The sequence below is a fragment of the Patagioenas fasciata genome, chromosome 19 (assembly GCF_037038585.1).
Source record: "Patagioenas fasciata isolate bPatFas1 chromosome 19, bPatFas1.hap1, whole genome shotgun sequence".
Lineage (NCBI taxonomy): Eukaryota > Metazoa > Chordata > Aves > Columbiformes > Columbidae > Patagioenas > Patagioenas fasciata.
This window is the reverse complement of record NC_092538.1, coordinates 3,739,291-3,761,463: the sequence shown is the minus strand read 5'-3', so window position 1 is coordinate 3,761,463 and position 22,173 is coordinate 3,739,291. Positions and strand designations below refer to the sequence as shown.

Here is a 22,173-nt window from a genome sequence, read left to right as displayed (position 1 = left end):
AAGAGAATATTGGGCAAGGGCTCCGCCGCACGCCATGATGGACAGAGGGGATGGGGTGGGCAAAGGAACATCATAACCCCCCTGCGTGACTGGTGGCGGGGAAGGCACAAGGAGCGAAGTGACAGCGGCACAGTGTGCGGCACCGCTCAGCACATCAGTGACAGAGTCACAACGGGCAATTTGCTGACACAACCAGAAAGAATAACAAGGGAGGATGACAAAAGGCCACATAAAGGCTTAATTGAGACTCCATTACCCATTCAGCTCTTTAACAATCGTGCTGGGATGCACTAAAACCAGCCAAGAGCTGGGAAAGCATCTGCCGCCAGCGTGTTGTGGCAGGCAAGGCAGCGATGCTCCCTGTCTTAAGGTGACGTGGGGTTCTTGGTGTGGTGGCATCTACGAGACTTCAGAGGCCAAGTGTCTACTGGAAGGTAGCGTCTAACAATTGGGACCTGATTTCATCAAAAGACTCCAATCCCAGGATTTGATTTTGCAGGTATTACATTAACTGGATGGAGATTTCATTCTAGGAGCAATTTGGATGCCTATCAAATGGCACATGCAAAACAGGCCTGGAGTTTTTGAAGACAGGCAGAGCAGGTAAAAACAATGCAGACAACCCTATGGAGGTTCAGTCGAAGGCACCGTCTTGTAATAAGGTCCATAATGACCTTGTATGAACAACAAAGGGGATGTTTCTGCATGTTATGGAAGAGACATTCAGAGAAGGAAAATCACAGAATCCTTCTGGTCAAAAGAGACCAAAGGACCATTGAGTCCAACCACAACCTAACTCTGGCACTAGTCAGAAGCGGTCTGCTCAGCGGAAACAATACTTGTTTCACATTCAGAAATGGAGTACATATAAAAGCAACATACCATATTCACCAGAAATTTCTGAGACACAATAAAGCACACCCCACAGGATTCCTGAAGTTATAAGTTCCCGCTGAAATTAAAATTTTAACATCATCCGTATTTCTTCCAAGTCTCTGGATGCTCGAGTGTGATAGATCACTCTCAGTGTGCTCCTTCCTGCAGATTCCATGCTTTGTCTGCTATAAATCAAATTATTCCTACTTTCACTTCCCATCTGCTTCTATGTGTGTGTACAACACACACTTGGGCTTTCATGATGCCAACAGTAACGTGTCCAATGCCGGGGCACTTTGTCAGGGATGGTAAGTGAAGTCGGCAGCGATTATCAAACAGAGGGAAGAGAGCCAGGGTGGAAGTGGAGAGAGGATTATAATTTTTTCTAGTGAATTTTAATGGACTTTAATCAGCCACTCCACGTTGATTACCATAAACCTTTTGAGTCTACGTTTCATATGCGAGTATGCATGTCGGTGATTGATACGGGTTTTTAACTCACCTAATTTAATTCCTGTATAGCAATCAAAAGTCAGCTGTCTCCAAAGCAATCACACCGGCCTGTGCAGTGGATGAGAAGAGCTCGGCAGGGCCTGAGGTTCTCCCAGCTCTTCCCCTTCCACTGACATGGCTGGAGTGAGTTGGGAGAAGGGAACAGAGCTGGGGAAAGGGCTGGAGCACGAGTGTGATGGGAGCGGCTGAGGGACCTGGGGGGTTCAGCTGGAGAACAGGAGCTGAGGGGAGACCTTCTGATCTCTGAACTGCCTGAAAGGAGCTTGGAGCCAGGGGGGGTCAGGCTCTGCTCCCCAGGAACAAGCGCCAGGAGCAGAGGAAACGGCCTCAAGTTGCACCAGGGGAGGGTGAGGTTGGATGTGGGGAACAATTTCTTCCCCAAAGGGCTGTGGGGCATTGGAACAGGCTGCCCAGGGCAGTGCTGGAGCCACCATCCCTGGAGGGGTTTAAAAGATGTGTAGATGTGTCACTTAGGGATGTGGTTTACTGGTGGACTCAGCAGTGCTGGTTAACAGTTGGACTTGACGATCTTAAGTGTCTTTTCCAACCTAAAAGATTCTGTGGCAGAGCCGTCCTGGCCCATTGCCATGGCCAGAACCAACACAAGTGACAAACATCAAAGAGAGAGGGGCTGTCAGAAAAGCAAGATACATGCTGCCACAGGGGTGATGAACCTTCAGCATATGGATTGTGCTCATCTTTACCCCATGGGAACCCAGACAGGCCTGTACGAAGCTTGTAGAGGGAACAATTCACCACTGCAACAGAAAAAGTGCTCTCAAAAATGAGAAGTGCAATAAGATTTGCAAATATGTCACCAGTCATAGAGATTCCTGCCCTAAACCAGGTGCTTTTCCACTGGCTTGGCAGCCAGCAAAGCTACGTGCAGGAACCAAAAAGCTGTGCCCGACAGCTGTACATGACAAACTACTCCGAGTTTAAAAGATGGAAGAACCCACATGAAATGTTTAAGTCATTTTCATTTTGCTAGGTCCTAAATGGATCCATTTTCTGTTACAAATGATATAACAGAAAACCCATTTGATTTGTTTGCTGAAAAATATGCTTCAGATAAATAAGAATGCTGTGTTACTTGTGAGTGAAAAACATTTTAAAACATGTTGATAAAAGATAGGCACATATTAGGTGAAGCAGAAATTCTGGGAATAATGGCAATTTCAAAGCGTGTTTGATGAAAGTTTCACTTGGGAAAAAACAAAGGGTAATTTTTCAATAAAATTGGGTTCACGAAAACATTTTGATTATCTCTAATCATCAGTGTAACTGTTCCCTACGGTATTACCCAGCTATCCTAAATAAAAACATCATTTCAACAGGGGAGAAAGGAGCGCAGTACAAACGGGCAAGACTCAGCTCTTCCCTTAATTCCTAAGATCCCGATCTTGGAAGATTTACGCTGGTGTCTCTTTGCCTGTGTCTTTATGTCCAGCACGAATCAAGGAGATGCAAACCTAAGCACAAATCTCAATAATTTCAGCAAGCTGAGAGCAAACCCCACAAGTCCGACCCGGGAGAGTCTGTACACATCTAACTCCACATTTCACAAATTTAACAACACAACACAAATCCCATTGAAGACGCGGCCGTTCTGCAGCACCCCAGCCCAACCCGCAGCTCTGGGAGGGTTTCATCGTTGTTTGATTCTACCATTATAATATATTCCACTTTTCCTCTGAAACTGCCCTTGGGATTTGAGCGCTTTTGAATGGCAGTAGGAAAAGAGATCCGGGCTACTGAGGCTATTTGAGTAACTACAAAAGCATTTCTGAGCCGGGAGTTCGGCAGAGTTTTCATGCCAGTTGGTAATAAAGATGTGGCATCAGAAAAACACAAGGATGGGGCTGATGTGTAGCAAGGAGCAGCTGGTATTGGGGAAAGGAGAGATTTTAACTTAATATACTGGCTAATTTTGTGAAAAACCGTGCCCTCATACCAACTAGCCATAAATTAAATATCAATATTGGCTCAGTTGTCTCTTAACCCAAAAGACGCAAGTGCTGGAAGGTGAAGTTCATGGATTTATCTTGCGGTTCCTGAAAGCCCCAAAATCCGGCACCTATGTACTGTCTGCCTTTGTGACAGCTCTTTGCAGGTTCCGCTCTCCTAAAGAGCATCCATTTATTTCATTTGTCTTTCAATTGCTCTGTCACTCCCCAAAGTTGGAAGGAGCTGGAGTTTGGTGTGCGTGGGGGAAGCGGGTGGATTGTCAGCGACGTCTTGTACTAATAACCCTGAGCAAGGCAGCCCGGGGGAAAACATCTAAACTAACACTTAGCAAGAGCAGAAAGAGATTAAAAACATGCAAATCATTGTTATACGATGTGTTTTTTCACCTGCACTTTGCTCCAAAAACGGGGGCATTCCCATGAACTCCACCTGTGGGTTCATTCCCATGTTTGCGTCTGCTCAAAATAGGAAATTTGGACATTCAAATACATCTCTGGAGGGAACTTTGCCATCATCCTGGCTCATTTTGAACAGAGATCTTTTCCTTACATGCTAGAGCTGCTTATTTTGATGAAAAGGGCATGAAAACTTAGCTTTGCATGCTTCCCACCACACTCGCACATATATTGAATACTTCCACCGGCTTTCTCATGTCGCTCTGGATTTCTGCCATAAGTGTCTGCACCCTGATGTGTTTTCTTAACTAAGAGTAAATGTATCGGGTCATATAATTACTTATTTTAATTACCACTTGTGTGTTACTCAATAGCAATATTACAAAAAGAATTGCAGCTCTCCATTTGCATTTTCTCGGAGTAATTCCTTTTTCTAGCTTTTCTTTCACATGAAAGGTCATTTTTCTTTCTAAATACATTTGTTTGTCGCAAACAGTTGCCAACACTTTTGCTTTTTTCTTCTTGTTTATGAGCATTGGAGTGTCTTTTTTCCTGTTTTTTTTCCCCCTTCTTATTCTTAAAACCTTAGTGAAATTTTCACAGTATTTTTACTCTACTGAAATCCAGGGCTCGAAGGGAGGGCACTGTTTACATTTCCAGCTCAAAGTGGGGATTCTTTAAGAAAAAAAGGAATAGAAATAGGCCACCAACATCAAGTCTGTTTTAAACAATTCCCAAACTCTGATGTCCATGAAAATCAGACTTAGAGCCAATTAAGGTTGAGGTTGGATGTGGGGAACAATTTCTTCCCCAAAGGGCTGTGGGGCATTGGAACAGGCTGCCCAGGGCAGTGCTGGAGTCACCAGCCCTGGAGGGTTGGACAGACGGACATGAGGTTCTCAGGACATGGGGCAGTGCCAGGGGTGGGTTATGGTTGGTCTTGATGATCTTGAGGGGCTTTTCCAATCAAAGTGATTCTATGATTCTATCACCCAGTGATGCCTTTCAAAGGCATCAAGGAGCACTCAAAGAAAAAAGATCCCCATTCCCAAAAAAACATCACCAGGGATGCACTCTGGCACTCACCAAAGAGCCCACAACAAGCAAGAAACTCCCTCCCCATCCCACATTCCTGGTACCCACGTGCACACCAGACAACGATAATACACATTTACCTTTCCTACACATTGCTCCTTACGTTCCTAAGCAAACCACTGAGAAAATCACGGCGCAGTTCCTATTTTACCCATCGGGCAGGGGCAAAAAGACAAATCCCAGTGACACACAGATATGTAGACTGAATTTATATATAAGCTGGCATGGAAAAAATAACCTGTGTACCGTAAGAGTGGGATGGAGTGCGTGTATGTGAGTGCTCCAGAGTGTGCACAAAACCAAAGCACCACCTGCCAGGACAGCCAGACACTGTGATCCAGCGGGCAGGACACCTCTTGATACAATCTGCCTGCTTTAAATAGACTTCGAATCAGAGTTGTAGTGTGGTTTTGAAAGCTAAATGTGTAAGTGAGCTACAAAACACAGCCAGACAATGAAGCCTTGCTTTTCTCCTGCTATTGGTACCAGTCCTGCTTTGGTTCACAAGTAGCCTGAAAACTTCACCATTTCCAGTATGTTCAGTTTTTAGGTCTAACTTTGATCCTGATGACTTGGGAGAGATGGTTTTGTCACAGGGAAAGATGTGTACGGGTGAAAATTAGGTCCCTTCATAGAAACAGATCAAAATGAGGCCACCCAAACATCATTGCTCACTCTGGTAACTTCATTCACTGCAAAGGGGTTCAGGGATGTGACAGTCCCACTGTCCAGGGACAATCCAGGCCATGGACCTCTCCAATGTTCACGTCTACACCAGAGACTGTGACAGCACTTCTGGGCTGGATATCCAGACTACGAACAAAGAGAAGTCTCTGGCTGATGAATTCATCACCTGTAAGTGTTCAGTTTTTACTCGGTTGTGTCAACAACCATTGAGTACTATGTACTCAGTGGGAATATCTTTGTCAACAAAAGAAGATTTAATAAGGCAACCAGAACCCTTTTCCTTCCACTGATAACAGCCTCGGCACCGACAGAGCTGGTGAAATCCTTAGTGGGACTCGTCAGATGACATTTAGCTGTCCCCAGTGCACACATCTCCATCTGAGCCACGTTTCTAGACTTTGTACCAAATGGAGAAAAACCAGCACTTTTGAAGCATGATGCATCCCTTCCTGAGGTTGATGCCTTAAGCAGATCCCATGAATTGCACCCTATTTCTCTCTCTTAACTCTGCAGGAGGTCTAAGGAGTGTCCCAGGTACCAAGATGAACCGCACACCGTCATCCCGGCTCTGTGGCCAGAGTCACTGCTCGTCACTGCAACGCAGCCATCTGTGCCCTGGTAATGGGAAACCTCACATTTTAAAAGGGGATAGATGGAAATCACCCGTCAAAGCTAAAAGGCAGGACACAATTTCAGAAACTGGAAAGATGCTCAGGACACTGAAGCTAATGGTGCACCGGGTGAATTTAACGACTCAGTTGAGCAGAGCCCAGTATTAAGTGTCATGGGAAAGGTGGCTGCCTTGGCTCCCAGGCCAAATTGCAGTGGGTTCTGCACGGGAGGCAATGCCAAGGTTTTCAACCAGTCTTTTAGTTCGGTGGTATTCAACTTGAAAAACCCAAGAAAGGGCAGATCTTTAAGCAGCACAGAATTTCCTTTCTGTCAAAATCACTTTGAGATATTTCAGGTTCAAAAACCAAAACCCCACATTGTTGCAAACACTGAAAATACTGTTGTGGAGTGAGGGGTTTTTGCAGAAGAGGACGTGCATGGGTGAGATGTGTATGGTCCAACGGTACAGCCCCAGCTGCCCATCCTTGACCATCAAGTTCTGGCACCCAGACCTTCAACTGCAGCGTTTCCTGATTTAAACCCCAAAGTAGTCACCGAGATGGAGGGCACTTGTACAAGCACTAAGTCTGCACATACTTTCAAGCCATCCTTCCTCCCTGAATCTCATCTTCCATTCCAAGCAGCAGCACAACACCAGTTCCTTCCCACCCTAAACTATACATGCGAAAACTGCCCTGCCAGGAACCACTGCCGACCCCGAGCATCACCCGGTACCCTGCACTGCAAAACTAAATCTCTTCCTCCAGAGAAGTCGATTCAAAATGGTTCTTCAAAAGGTTGTGAAACAGCATCTGAAATCCTTAGATCAAGGGGCATTTGCAGCAGAGCAGCTCACCGTCAGCAAGCAATTGTGGAACGAGATGTAAAATGGTCCCTCCTGGGGTTTGTTACCCCAGACATGTACAAAGGGGCTGCACCAACCCAAGAGGAAGAGGAGGAGGAGGAGGAGAGTGAGGAGGGGAGGCCAGGTACACCCCACAGCCGGCTGGCCCTTGCGAGAATCAAGCTGTTATTTTGGCAATGCCACGGTCCGCAGCGGTGGGGGGCGGTTGGATTTGCTACCGCGTGGAATTGCACGCAGAGACACACACATTTTCTCCACAACTCCAGCAAGGCTAATTTGCCATCATCAAATTAACTCCTCTGCGGGGACGAGAGGAGAAAACTCACATAGAGGGGGAAATTGCATTAGATTTATCTACCGGACCTCATAAAGAAAAACCTCTCTCTAGGCAGAATTATCTCTGTAGAGCCAAGCGCCATGCACGGTTCACACGCCTGGCTGGCAGCGCGGTCCCAACACAGCATCCACGGCCCTGCCTCCCTCCCACAGCATCACCCGCCGCGGCTTCTCCGTATCCTGCCCTGTGCCACTGAGGTTCCCACACATTTTCCCCTTCATTTCACTCTATTAAAGCACTAATTGATTGACCAGATCATAAAAGCCCAGATCTCTCCCCCGGGACGCTGTTGCATTCGCAGTGACAACTGCAAACAAGATTATGGATGGGCAATTTTGCAAGGCAAATCATTAAAGCAACTGTGCCAGGAGGACAAAACCACCGTGTCCCATCCCGGCCACGTCCCTCTGCTGTCCCGTGTTCATAGGCAGCTCCGAGTCCCTGTCCACCTCCCTGAGACCCCCTCCCCAGATGTGAAGCTGCACAGCTGGATGTGGCCCTTGCTCTGTTTTTCCTGCATCCAGGGACAAAATGCCCTTTGGTTCACGCTGCTGGTTTCGGTGGCTCAGGAGTATGGGGGTTTCTGCTGTCTCTGGCCCGTCCCCTTCCCTGCATCATGGTGCTGCAGGATCCAGCTTTGGCTGCACCTACTCATCCACCAAGATCCTAAAAACTACAGGATTCCTCCTCCTCAAAGGAATGTGGACAAAAACGGTTTTCCCAAGCCCAGGAAACAGCAGCTGCTCCGTGTGCAGGACCTGCTGTCCCCCTGAAATACAGCACAGACATCCCTATGGCAGAAAAAATGAGATCTCTGTGTAGCATCTCCCCAACCTGAACCATCACATTGGTATTCTGGTCTTCCCGCTCCTGCAAAGCAGCCTTATTTATCCCAAACCAACCAGCCTCCTCCTGAACACCAGTGAATTATACCGGGCGATATCTAATGGGCGCCGTGATCCAGTGCCAGCCCCTCATGCACGACAAAGCTTCCAGATATCCTTGCATGGGCGATGCTTTAGCGTCGGCTCAAATGATGCTCCCTGCAGCTTCCACGTGCGTACAGTAAAGAGAGAAGGGAAAAAAAAACCCAGCAGGCAGCGTTTTGCCTCTCAAATGATCACCGTATAAAGTATTGACTTTTCAAAATATTCTCATCAGCGCTGCCGGGTACAGAATTTATTCTGCATTCGATGCAGATGCAGCCCTGTTGTTTAAGCGTTCAAACTTGTTGTGAATTCAAAAAGCATTTTAGCCAAGACAGAGAGGTTGATTTTAATTAAAAGCCTATAATCCAATATTATTATTACTTCTGTTCCTGTTGTTTGTCCCCAAGGGCTGGAGATGCACTACACTACGTCCTGTGCAAACTGTTTAACTCTTGTGCCTGAATGTCTGTGCACTTAGAAATGATCTGGGCAAAAATTGTAAATGAATATGCAATCCCAGTTTCTCCTCTCTCTCTTTTCATCCCTCTCTCTGGCTCAGAATGGCAGGGCTCAGTGGACAGATCTGGAATTTGTTTGCCAAAAAAAGGAGCTAATATTTACTGGTAGCGATGTTTGTCTGTTCTATAATACTCTTGATCTAAATCGCTTTACAGACCTGAATGGCCACACATTGGAAATGCCTCAAAACTCATTTGCACAAAGCGCAGCCCTCAGAGTGGATGCGTATTCCCCGAGTTCTGGAAAAACAAATTCTCACGCCTGCAAACCGATCAAATAGCAGCTCCCTGACCATGCAATGGCCACCGTATCACTGCGAAAGTGCTGCCAGAAACACTGAAGAAAAGCAGCTTCAGGACAGTAAGAGTGAGCACCAGCTCAGGGAAGGTTGGCGGAGGAAGGAGAGCAATGGGTGATGGACCTTCAGTTTTTCAAAACATCCAGAGGGAGAAAGATGGAGAGGGCAGGGGGCAGACACCCTGCGAGAGACCACAGGAGCTCTTCCAGCCCTGTGCTGCTGAGCTGGGGCTCAACGGCTGCTCCCAAAATCTCACCTATGCTCCATTTTGCTTTACATTTTGCTCTGAATAAATGTAGACGCTGTGAGAAGCAGCCAAAGGGGATGTTTGTGTTGTTGCTGCAAGCTTGGTCTGCCCCAAATTGGGGGGAACGGGTTTCGCCATGTGCTTCCAACCTTCACACTCCTCTTGACCGTGATCCTGCAGGCTGGGAACGTCTTGCACATCTCATGGTGCATCTCGCTTGGGAAGAACAGACTTTCTGAGGTGGAGGAAAGTCCATGTTTCCTCAGCTCTGCTGATATCTGATATCTGTATCGACTCATCCTGATAGAGTATTTGCAGGGAGGATTCTTCCCTTCCCCTAAATACCTGACCCGGCTGAGGGACCACGGGGAGCCGCTCTAAGTGGAGCAGAACTGATCACCGCTACTCGAGAAAGCAAGAGTCAGCCGCCTTAAACACACACTGACACAACTCAATTTAAAGCCCACGCGGGAAATCAAGGAAGAAAAATACATCTGAGAGACCCTCCGCGTCTCTACCACCTGCCGATGCTCATGTCTAAGCCAAACCCTGCTTCTCCTGGGCTGATCAACACTCTTTTGCCATGTGATAGGTGGAATGCACCCTTTCCCTATTACTTCAAGGCTTCCACACATGATCCCTCTCTCTTTTCCCTTTTCTTCCATTGCTTCTACCCCCTCCCCATCTCCTGCAGCCCCACAGCTGCTGTGGGAAGATCCTTCCCCTCGGCAGCTCCTGCCCCCTGGATGCCAGCGACTCGCCCCAGCTTCACCTGCAAATGCACCGCCAGGCCCTCGCCTCTTCCCTCAAATTCCTCTCTCCTTTTGCTGCTGGTTATTATTTAACTCTATTATTGTATTATTTAAAGCACTATTAATGTGCGCTTGCAACAGTGTGCACAGAAGTGCCGCATTATAGAAAGTCAGACCCTCAGTAAAAACACCCCGAGAGCCAAAATCGTGAGAGCTGGAGGGAAGCTGTTTGGATGGGAGAGGAGAAGGCACTTTCTGGGTGCCAACATGGATTTTCCCTCCCCGTGGAATTGTTATAGAAGCCTCTTCAAGATGTCTTTTGCTGTCTACAGCTTTGGGGTGAGGTTTTGTGGCCATGACCCAAACTCACTGCCCTCTCCCTGTCGTTCCTTGCCAGCAAATGTGAAAATTGCATGGCAAGGGGATACAGGAAACACAGCCAGCCCCAATTCCAAAAGGGCTTTGTTTCAAATCAGAGATAATACAGATGCATAAATGCTTTGCTTAAAGACAAGGTGACTTACGGCCCTGCAGACAATGTGGGTAAAGCCAGGTAGGAACAGGCAAAGGGAACCTGCTCCCCAAATGACACTTTCTTACGTGGTTTTATCCTTGCTTCTTCTTTAGGAACAAGCAGCAAAATTGCTGTATTCTTCACGAGCTCACCTACCCCAGGAGAAATGAAAAGTGAGATGAAGCCTTTCTTCAAGGGCTTTGAAATCCAGGGAAGTGCTATGTAAAGAGATGTATTTTTACCCTTACAAGTAAAAGACCATAAACACTTTTTCTTTCTTTCCGAGGCCCTGGAGCACTTGTGCAATTCAGTCAAAGCTTCATTGCCTGCAGACAACCCCCAGGGCTGGCCCTTCCCACCGAGGGGCCAGCAACTGAAATCTCTGCGCTCTTTTTGCTCGTCCCACCGCAGCCTGGGGACACAAGGGCCACGGTCCCCGCCGCATGAAAGAGCAAGGCCAAAGCTGAGCCCAGGAGTCCTGCTGCTCTAAAACCAGAGCACACGTCCTCCCTTCCTCTGAGCAAAGCCCCTGCAGGCGTTTCCATGGGCTGAAGGGTCACTGAATGGCAGCTGAGCTGAATTTTAGGGAGGGCTGCAGACAACTTTGCTTCCCCATCAAAGAGCTCAGCTCATAAACTTGATTTTCCCAAGGAGTATTTTTGCTTCTTGAATGTCTGCGGTGAGCGGAGGATCTGGAAATGGGATGAGCTGGTGCTTCCCCACCTGCCCTTGGCTCATGTGCCGGGATGAAGCTCACGAGAGGTGATGGAGACAATAAATCATTTGACTGCCACAGTCCTGTCCTTTGTGGTACGAGTTCAGCTCTTCATCCCCCCCAGATACGTCACATACCTCTGCGGCTTCACCAACACCAAACTATTACTTTGACAGTTTTTTTCCAATCTAAATGATTCTATAACAACGAAATACTGGGATCCAGACCAGGATTTTCAGGGTTATTTCTATCACATGCCAGGAGGCCAGGAACAAGTTTTTAAAAGACTTTTAAAAGACTCTTATGAAACTCCACCCAATTCAGTCTGGACAGTGCTGGAGAGTAGTAAAAGAAGACAGGAATACTTATATCCAGGTTTGACTCTTGATTCACATAAACTTGGTAACAGCCAAAGTTTATTAACAAGCCAAGACTGTTGGATGATCCCTGAAATGAGTCATAATCTCATAGAAAACTACACATTTAATGCATTGGCAAGAAACGTGCAGCACCGTGTTTTGGGAGATTTTTCACCTCCACTCCAACAGCCTGGACTGTTCTTGCTGTTCCAGGAAGGTCTAACGCTGCTTAAAATCACCAGCCAGACCCTGCTCCGACCACTGAAAGCGGCAGCACCAAACCGCCCCAGGACGGCATCGTGGGCAAAATCTGCACCAGCACATCCTCATCCGCAGCCCTGGACCTGAATTAACCACAGAAGCATCAATCAGATGCGACCTTTATGGCACATCTCGCTCTGCTTGGACCATCCCTCTGCCACAGCCAAGGGACGTTGAACAGCGGCACATTTTAGCCCGACAGGTTCAACGTTCCCAACTCAAATGACTCATTGAGAAAACTGTTTTTCTCTTCCAAAAGTGAATTCCAAAATGCTCGCAAACACGTTGCACAAATAACTGTGTGCTTTGGTGTATTCAACTGCAGTTCATTCACAGTAGGTGCTTTCCCTCCCTCCAGCAACGCGGGCTGGTCGCACACAACAAGATGGATCCCAGTAGCCTTTACACAAGTATTCCCACTTAGCAAAACACCCTGTGCTCCTCGACAAATCAATTCTGGAAGCTACTGATAGCTGGCTAAAGTTGCATTTAAAAACATGACCACTTACCTGCCAGAATATGCTGTCTATTGTATTTCCCAGAAAGCCGTCTCTGCCTTCCGATGATACCAGCTTAGGTCCCAGAATAGTCATGAATTCATCAAAATCAACCTGGCCATCCCCTGGAATGAAAGAAAAAGATCAATGTTTTCATTGAAATATCACTTAGTGCCCACATCCAACAAGCCACTCTAGATCTGTTGCATATCATGGACCCACACGTGCACTATGGCACCTCCTACATCAAGTTCATGGTTCCTACAGACCCAAATGTGCTGATATCCCAATGAATGGCCTGTGCTGTGGCACAGCCACACCTGAGGACACGACCAGGTGATGCACAAATAGAGATGGACAGGTCACTTAAGACAAGAGGACATGGCCTCAATTGCGCCAGGGGAGGTTGAGGTTGGATGTGGGGTACAATTTGTTCCCCAAAGGGCTGTGGGGCATTGGAACAGGCTGCCCAGGGCAGTGCTGGAGTCACCATCCCTGGAGGGTTGGACAGACGGACATGAGGTTCTTAGGATAGGGGGCAGTGCCAGGGGTGGGTTATGGTTGGACTCCATGATCCTGAGTGTCTCTTCCAACCAAAACGATTCTCTGATTCCCCAAACATGGAGAGTTTGTAGGCAAATCTCTTCTCCAAAGCCCAATTGTGGTAGGAGGACAGCAGGGCTCGTCCTCTCCACAAAGCTGTCAACCAGCCTGGTCTCTGCAAAGCTTTTACAGGGCCAACCCCATCCTCCGGAGAAAAGGAGCATACGCAGAGGGAAGAGCCAGATTACTGTGAATCCACAAGATATTTCATTTCAGCTTTCCACCAGCATCCGGCTCTGAAAAGCTCCGTGTGCTCAGCATGCGGAGCAGACACAGCTTCAGAGCTGTCAGCGGGACGAGGTGGCGGCTCCTGCTGCTAACGAAGGGAGCTGATGAGGTCCCAAGCTCTGCCATATATTGTGTGTTTTGTCACTGAGGCACACGGCTGTTTGAAGTCTGTCCAAGCACTGTATTTAATGTTACTTTTCCCTCAGAGAACTTGGGTGATGCCAAATGAAAACGGCAAAAAAGGGAAACTCATGCCTGTTGAAGGGTCTTAGAAATACCTGCTCCGAACAGGGCAGTCAACGTGTCTATAAACCTCTCCTTTGGCTATCAGTCCATAGGCATATCCCAATTATTAGCCCAATTTATATGGGTGATATATTACACTTTTTTCAAATCTGGAAACAGAATCAGCAACAGGAAGATGTTTCGGTTGTTTTTTATTCCAATTCAGCTGAAACTGCCTGCATCCACCTCTCCATGTAGTTGCTGTTGCAATTATGAGGTGTAAGAAGCGTCTAAAACCATCAGGCTGGAGGTGATCAATGCAAGCGCTACTATTAAATGTCACTGCAGTAGCTGCAGCAGCCCCGCGTGCCGGTGTCACCACGTGCACCGTGTGCTGCCGCTATCGGCCCTTTTTATGCTATTTCATACGCTTGATCTGAGCATATGCACCGCTGATTGAAATCTCTCCATGTCCTTATCTCCGCAGAAACACAATGTGAAAATAAGCAGAGTCAAAACGCTCGTTTGCCAGAACAGTGATCTCTATTCACTGGGCTCTGCCCGTAATTTCTTGAAGACAAGAGCGAATATCCTGGGGGTGAGGCAGCAAAAGGAAACTCAGCAGGGACTCCTAATAGCTTTGATCCCCGAACGTGCAAGAAGAGCACATCCAGCTGCTGAAGTTGTTCACATCTTCAGGGCTCAGCACATGCTGAAGGGCCTTTTGCAGGGCTGGAGGGGGCTGAGCGCTTGCAGGATGAAACTAATTTCTGGGACAGCTTATTAAGCAGAAAAGGAAAGGGGTGGGCACCCCATCACTTGCCAAGCCATTCTTTAAAACATTCATGGGCTACGAGGAAATGTGTTCCTTCTGCTTCCCCGGGGGAGGCGCCGGTTGATGCCATCAAGTCGGATTGTATCAGTCACAGCGCGCTGGATCACGGCGGAGAAGGTAATGCAAGGTGACAGGGGATTCGCAGCGATTTACATTGCAGCGCAGCACTTCAAGGGAAAGGCAGCAACAAACCCATACATTGATGTAAATTGGGTTAAAGAAATCAGCCAGATTAGCGAGAAAACAATTTGCATTTTGAAAGATCCTAGTACCTGCCTGCGCATATATTTGGTCTATCCATGCACAACCCCAAAATGTTGAGTTATTCAGTGTGTGTTTTCTACAATGTCAGTTCACCCAGAGAGCAGCCAGGATTTGGTCCTGCACACGACACATGAGGAGAGAGGAGCCAGGACTCCTGGGCTCTGTGTCTGACTCAGAACAAGACTTTGGGCAAACCCCGGCTCATGACTTCCCCGTGCCTTTGCCAGGCATCATAACTAACTTCACAGGCTTTAATTACCAGCTTAATTATAGCATTTTCCACAACCTCAGAAGAAAGATGCTATTACAAAATGCATTATCTCCTTATTGACTGCTTTTTCAATTAAAACTGTTAGCTAGCAAGGAAACTAGACCCCAAAACATTATTGCCTGGTAGAAATATCCCTTTAACATTTGTTTTAAGCTGCAGAAAACAAACCTTCCTGCCATCAGGTTCTCAGGAGACTGCAGCATCATAATATCAAGAAAGAGAACTCGCGGTTTTGACTGAAAATTCCTTTCACAGTATTCGACAGCCAGGAGAGAACTATTACAAAAACCTCACAGACACAGGCTCCAAGACACGTTCAGTGCAACTCTGCAAGGTTGCAAGGTGAAAATGCAACGGGGTTGCTCTCCACAACCATGGTATATCCAGGTAATGCTCAATACCCGCATCACCTATAGGATCTATGCATCTTCAGGTTACCCAGCAGATACTGGGAGCACTCAGCTAGAAATTTGTATTGGGTACAGCCAGAAGGTGCCTTCCTCCTCCTCCTCCCGCCATAGTCACGTACGCGGCTACAGGCTGATGTGTGATGCACACGTCGAGCATCTGTTCGAGAATCTGCATTGGAGGCAAATCAAACACTGCGCACGTCCCTGCATTTGGCTTTGCTGTGCCTACAGATGTGCTCCTTGCCCGGGAGTCGTTGATATTCAGAGCGAGCGGTATGTGGCTTATTCAGAAATGAACTTTTAGTTGGGTTTAAGGGATGGGAAGAAGGAACGACAATGCTGGGCTGGAGCCTGTGTCTACGCTGCTCTCGCCTTCCCTTGCTCCTTCCCACAAGCCATCCACGAATCCTAAACAACTGTGCCCCCAGTGATCCCACAGCCCCAGCCCCTCATCAACCCCCTGGGGTGATTTATCAGAGGACCCCAGGCTGGCTGGGGTGCAGGACCTCTGTAGATCCCCAGCCCAGCCCTGCTCACGCAGGGTCACAGAGCAGATCACACAGGTGGGTCCAGGCGGGTTTGAATGGCTCAGAGAAGGAGACTCCACACCCGCTCTGGGTTCATCTCCTAACCCCACCTGCTGCCTCCAAGCTCACATTAACCACTTTAGCAAGAACCAAAGGAAAACAACCTCATAAGGAGGGATGGGGCACAAACAGGTGCAAAGCTATGGCCAGGATGGAGCAGTCCATGCTCCCCTTCTCTCTCTGCTCCCACCAGTTACAAACGCAGATGAGGTTTAGAAACCCCAGCCGTGCTGAAGTCCCAGGTTGATAAAAGCATTCACACATTGTAAAAATTCATTTACAAACTGGGAGAGCAGGGAAACCTCGACCCAGGATGCTGGACGGAGACCATCGGGTTGCAAGTTGGGTGAGGATTGGATCCAGGTGCCACCCCAACCCGGACTGACCACCTGGGGATAGTCACAGCTTGTGTGGGTGAGCTTAGCAAAACACCAGAGTTGAGCTTAAGCCCTGGTTTTAAACCATATAAAACATTTATTTACTTACTTACAGTTATGCCCTAACGTTTTTCTTTCCCATAATGCTTCCTCTTAATCGTGACTTTAATGTCCAGGGGTCAGAAGGGGGTGAGCAACCATGTGGCTGAACCTTGCATGACTAAAACTGTGACTCAGAGCATCGCTGGCCACATCATCAGAGCCAAATCATATCTGCTTATCATTATGAGTCTGTTAGCATCAGCTGGGCATTAAGTGCTTCCAGATACCCGCAAATGTTTGCTCCTCACAAAACAACATCTCCATTCTGAAAAAAAACAGGCAAATGTGACAAAAGGAATAACAACAGATGCACTGTCAACAACCCTGGGAGCAACCGTGTGAGCCTGGCTAATGGCTTCAGTGTGGAAAAGGGTCGTCTGAAGGCACCCAGCAACATCCTTGGGTCCTCTGGGAACCTTTGCAGTGCCCCAGGACCACGCGTGGCTGGCACGGAGTCCTGGACCTGCCCAAGTCACAACGTGCACTGTTCACCCACCGGGTGCAGGAAGAACTTGGGGGTAATTTCAGTTTGAAGAGCCCCAGAATCAATGTTGGCCATGCTATCATATCTGTTTGGCTGCCACTGCAGAGCTCCAGAGAGGAATCACTGGGCCATACATCATGTTCAACCTCTACTTGCGCCAAGTGCACCAAAGATGATGGAGCAGCAGCTCAGAGCAGCACGGAGCAGGAAAGCCAAACTCTTTTCCAGCTCTCCCAGACACTGCAGCCCAAGGAAATTTGCTTTGGATGCGTTTTGCCTCAGTTTCCCCACTGCAAAATGGCTGTGTTGGCATATTAGTCGAGCTTTATCTGCTCTTTTCAGCCTATTTCATAGAATCATAGAATCATTTTGGTTGGAAGAGACACTCAGGATCATCAAGTCCAACCATAACCCACTCCTGGCACTGCCCCATGTCCCTGAGAACCTCATGTCCGTCTGTCCAACCCTCCAGGGATGGTGACTCCAGCACTGCCCTGGGCAGCCTGTTCCAATGCCCCACAGCCCTTTGGGGAAGAAATTGTTCCCCACATCCAACCTCAGCCTCCCCTGGCACAACTTGAGGCCATTTCCTCTTGTCCTATCACTTGTATTTAATGGATATCTCTAATTAAAACTGTTTTAAAGCTGACAGTTTTATAAAGACTTTCCCTAGTTCAGGCTGAAGTTGTGGACTGAGTCTGTCATGAGGCAGAAAGTCTCTGGGTTGTGCTGGGGGAAGGGTCGGTGATCAGGCTGTTCTCTGACCTCAAATCCCTGAAACCAAAATTCTCACCTGGGCGATATCCTGTGGCTGGAGCTGTTCTGTGCACATCCTCTGCATCATCGGAAGGCACAGCAGCAACAGCCTTCACCAGCCCCAAGGAAGGGGTGTCTGCACCTCTGAAAAATGGCCATGAGCTCTTCTAAACACACCAATGGGATGTGGAAAAAGGAAAAGCATTAATGACTTAAAATAGAGAGAAGCATGTAAAACTACCACTGCACTCCCAGGGAGCAAACCCTGGGTTGAACGTGTATGTTGGGGGAGCCAGAGAAGCCTCCAGCACTTTTGAAGAGGGATTTACTCTCCTAATCCTCTTGCTTTTAAATGCAATTCATTTGTTGTGGGGTTGTGCTTGCAGATCCTCAGGCCAAAGAGGTTTCAAGGTGCTGTCGTTCGCTCTGGCTGGAGGTGCTGTGCTTCACCGCAGAGCACAGAACATCACACCTCTCTCTAAGCTGATGGATTTCAAGGATCTCATCTTCCCTCAGCCCTCTTGACTTCAACAAAGGGGAGAAGGGAAGGTTGGATTTGCTGGAGGATGTGATTGTCCCCTTGTTCTCAGCACTGGGGAGGCCAAACCTTGAATCCTGGGATCAGTTTTGGGCCCCTCACACCAAGAAAGCCCTTGAGATGCTGGAGCAAGTCGAGAGAAGGGAACAGAGCTGGTGAGGGGCTGGAGCACAAGTGTGATGGGAGCGGCTGAGGGACCTGGGGGGTTCAGCTGGAGAACAGGAGCTGAGGGGAGACCTTCTGATCTCTGAACTGCCTGAAAGGAGCTTGGAGCCAGGGGGGTCGGGCTCTGCTCCCCAGGAACAAGCACCAGGAGCAGAGGAAACGGCCTCAAGTTGCACCAGGGGAGGTTGAGGTTGGATGTGGGGAACAATTTCTTCCCCAAAGGGCTGTGGGGCATTGGAACAGGCTGCCCAGGGCAGTGCTGGAGTCACCATCCCTGGAGGGCTGGACAGACGGACATGAGGTTCTCAGGGACATGGGGCAGTGTCAGGGGTGAGTTGATGGTTGGACTCGATGATCCTGAGTGTCTCTTCCAACCAAAATGATTCTGTGATTCTATGTTTAGCAGGAAACACAGGCGCATTTGAGGGCTGGCAGAGCTCTGCAGTCACCTTGTCGGGGCACCAGGGATGGCAACCGTAGCACGAAATACCCCCAGCTATGCTCCAACACCAAGCCAAGCTACACCTGTATGGCCTGAGCCCCATCCTGCCTTTCTCCTGGTACATTTGTCCTGATCCCACAGGATCTACCATCAGTGGTGGTTTGCACAGGCTGGACATGCTGGGCAGGGAGAGCCCGGGGGGCAGAGCTCCCCCAGACCACACATGACCTGGATGAGGAGAGAGCGCTTGGGCCGAGCTGGGACGGCAAATCCTGATATCCCAGGTAGCAGCAGCCTGTACGTGGGCTCTTGGAACCTCTCCTGCTGGAGCTCTTCTGCTTTGAAGAAATAATTAAATGCTCAGAGAGCAGCAAGCGTGAACCCATTGCGCCCTCCATCCCATGGGAGAGCCCCGACCCTCAATGGCTGTCTGTCCAAAATTCTCCCCTTGGAGCTGCTCCCTTGGAGGATGTAATTAAATATTCATTGGGCTGGAGAGAAACAGAGTGAGAGACTGATGGAAAAAAAGGGAGAAAGCAGGCACGGGTTGTGTTGCCTATAATCAAGGGTAGTACAGAGACTTACACCTGGTTTCCAGAGCCTTGTGCATTAAACTGGGAGCCTGCATAACCCGCCTGCTGCTTCCTAAATAAGTCTTTTCCCCAGCCATTCTCAGGATAATCAGGTTCTCCCTCCTCCTTAAAAGTTTCTTGTCATAGCACTAAAGTGAGGCACACATTTAAATGGAGATGAGGATCTGCTGTGTGTAGACTGATAAGTATTCACCTTTTTCTTTTTCTTTTTTTTTTTTGTGGAGTTTGACCTCCAGCGTGCAGCGAGGTGATATATTTAAAGTTAATGAGCTAGTCTTTTGCAGCTCGGGTCCCAGGCGCACACAACACTCCTGTTTATTTTTATTCCCTTAATAGCTCGCTGCAGCGACTCCGGCCCGCTCGGTGTCATTGTTTGCGCCCATAAAGTCACCTGGGCTGTAATAATACAGGCTGGTGAAGGCTGTTGCTGCTGTGCCTTCCGATGATGCGGAGGATGTGCACAGAACAGCTCCAGCCACAGGATATTGCCCAGGTGAGAATTTCGGTTTCAGGGATTTGAGGTCGGAGAACAGCCTGATCGCCGACCCTTCCCCCAGCACAACCCGGAGACTTTCTGCCTCATGACAGACTCAATCCACAACTTCAACCTGAACTAGGGAAAGTCTTTATAAAACTGTCAGCTTTAAAACAGTTTTAATTAGAGATATCCATGAAATTGGCTGGAAAGAGCAGATAAAGCCAGACTAATGTGCCGATGCAGATGTTTTGCAGTGGGGAAACTGAGGCACAGAGCATCACCTCCCCAAATGCCACCAGAAAGGAGGCTGCCAGCACAGCTCCATGTCCCTTGCCTGCCGAGAATCATAGAATCATTTTGGTTGGAAGAGACCCTCAGGATCATGGAGTCCACCCATAACCCATCCCTGGCACTGCCCCATGTCCCTGAGAACCTCATGTCCATCTGTCCAGCCCTCCAGGGATGGTGACTCCAGCACTGCCCTGGGCAGCCTGTTCCAATGCCCCACAGCCCTTTGGGGAAGAAATTGTTCCCCACATCCAACCTCAACCTCCCCTGGGCAACTTGAGGCCGTTTCCTCTGCTCCTGGCGCTTGTTCCTGGGGAGCAGAGCCCGACCCCCCTGGCTCCAAGCTCCTTTCAGGCAGCTGTAGACAGCGATAAGGTGTCTACACCCCTCATGCTTATGTGGCACGGGACGTGTAACCATCCCCAGGATGGAGAAAGATGATGACGAGCATCTCTTCTATTTCCAAAGCCCCGATGATGTTCCTTTGGGAGGTTTCTCCCCATCGCCATCTGCAGAGAGTCTCTGATATTCCCTAACAAGGCACACATGTAAAAAGCACAATTTCTCCTCCCTCTTGCTCCTTGAGAACAGTGGGGACATATCCATCAGCCACTCTCTTACCATTTGCCAGCTCGGCCATACATCCCACAGCTTTAACAACTGCTTTTTGAAGGAAAAAATGCACTGGAGCTGAAGGAAGGGGTGAAACATCTACACCCTGTCTTTTAAAGGCACCTCCAAGTGCCGCGGGTTTCGGAGTGGCTGCGCGGAGCTGGATGCTCTGGTTCAATGACAACGACACAGAAAAGATTAACAAATTGTTCAGACATATGTTCCGGGAGGAGGAAATTGCCACGGGGTCTGAAAGGCTCGAACGGAGCCTGGAAAGACAGAGCCAGGGGTGCATCCATCACCACACTGAGAAAAGGACCTTGAGAGTTACTCATGTTGACAGCCCGTTGGCTCGTCTTGCAAGGCAGAGGAAATGGCTGCAGAGGACTTGTTTGCTTCCCCATTAAAAACAAAAATCTATTAACTCCCCAAGTTTGCCCAAGGGGAGCGTGCCCAGGAGCTGACCTGCCAGACAGTGATTGAAGAGGACTGGGGGGGTTTGCCTCTGCGGTGGCGGGTGTGACATGTCCCCTGCTCCGCCACAAGCGCTAGAACAAGCAGGATGCTGTTAGTGCTCGGCTAGAAGAAAACTCCGACAAAAACAGTGACTGCGGTAAAAAAATAAACCCCATCCATCAGACAGCTGCCAAGCAGCGTGTCGGCTTCACACCGGCTCTGGGAAGCCACAGATGCCCCAATTACCATCCCCGTGTCCTGCAGGGAAGGCACTGCAGAGGATGCCGAGTGCGTTGTGTCCCTAGCATGGCCCCTACAAGTCCCCACCGTCCCCTCCAACCTGTGTCCCCAAGGACCCTCATCCCCACGCAAAAGCACCCGGCACATCAAGCCCAGAGGGCTCATTCTGCAGGAATTTGCAGAACTCTTGGATCGTGCAAGTTTTAACCAGTTGATCCCTTTTGCAGAACTCCTGGATCGTGCAAGTCTTAACCAGTTGATCCCTTTGGTGAGTGGATCGAGAAAAGCAAAATCACATCCCAGCTACCCAGGTTTTGAATTACTTTTGCTCCCCAGGCCCTGGGAATAGCAGGAGAGCTCTGCAGGTATCAGACAGTTCGGCACAACTTTGAGACGACCAGTAACTCATTAAACAGAGTAAAGTGTGTTCCCCGTGGCATACGTGTCCGTGAAACCCAAATCATAATCCCAGGAATACTGCATTTTAAGGAATACATAAAACGAAGCAAGGACGCAAACAAGTGACAGGGCAAGCCTGCGTGCCAGACCACAGATCGCGGTGTTTTGCAGAGGACTCAGCCCCATTGCAACAGGGATGGATTTCAGGGGGGGAATTGCAATGTGATGTTTCCTCTTCTCCCATCTATTCAACACGGCTGCACTGAACCATCCAGGCACCACATCAAAGACAGAATCTGATATTCCTTATGAACCTCTTCCCGGTACAAGCCACAAGTCTCACTGACTTCACCAGCAACAATAATTACTCCTCATTCTTTG

At 48.6% G+C, this 22,173-nt stretch overlaps 1 protein-coding gene across 2 annotated transcripts in view; it reads right to left on the bottom strand.

The window, feature by feature from the left end:
- The window catches only part of CALN1 (calneuron 1), a 133,267-nt gene that overhangs the window by 48,681 nt on the left and 62,413 nt on the right, over positions 1–22,173 (bottom strand). For both annotated transcript variants that reach the window (XM_071816940.1, XM_065853361.2), the window contains one exon: positions 12,452–12,564. In XM_071816940.1, coding sequence (XP_071673041.1) covers positions 12,452–12,564 — 113 coding nt within the window. The remainder of the gene's footprint in view (positions 1–12,451; positions 12,565–22,173) is intronic.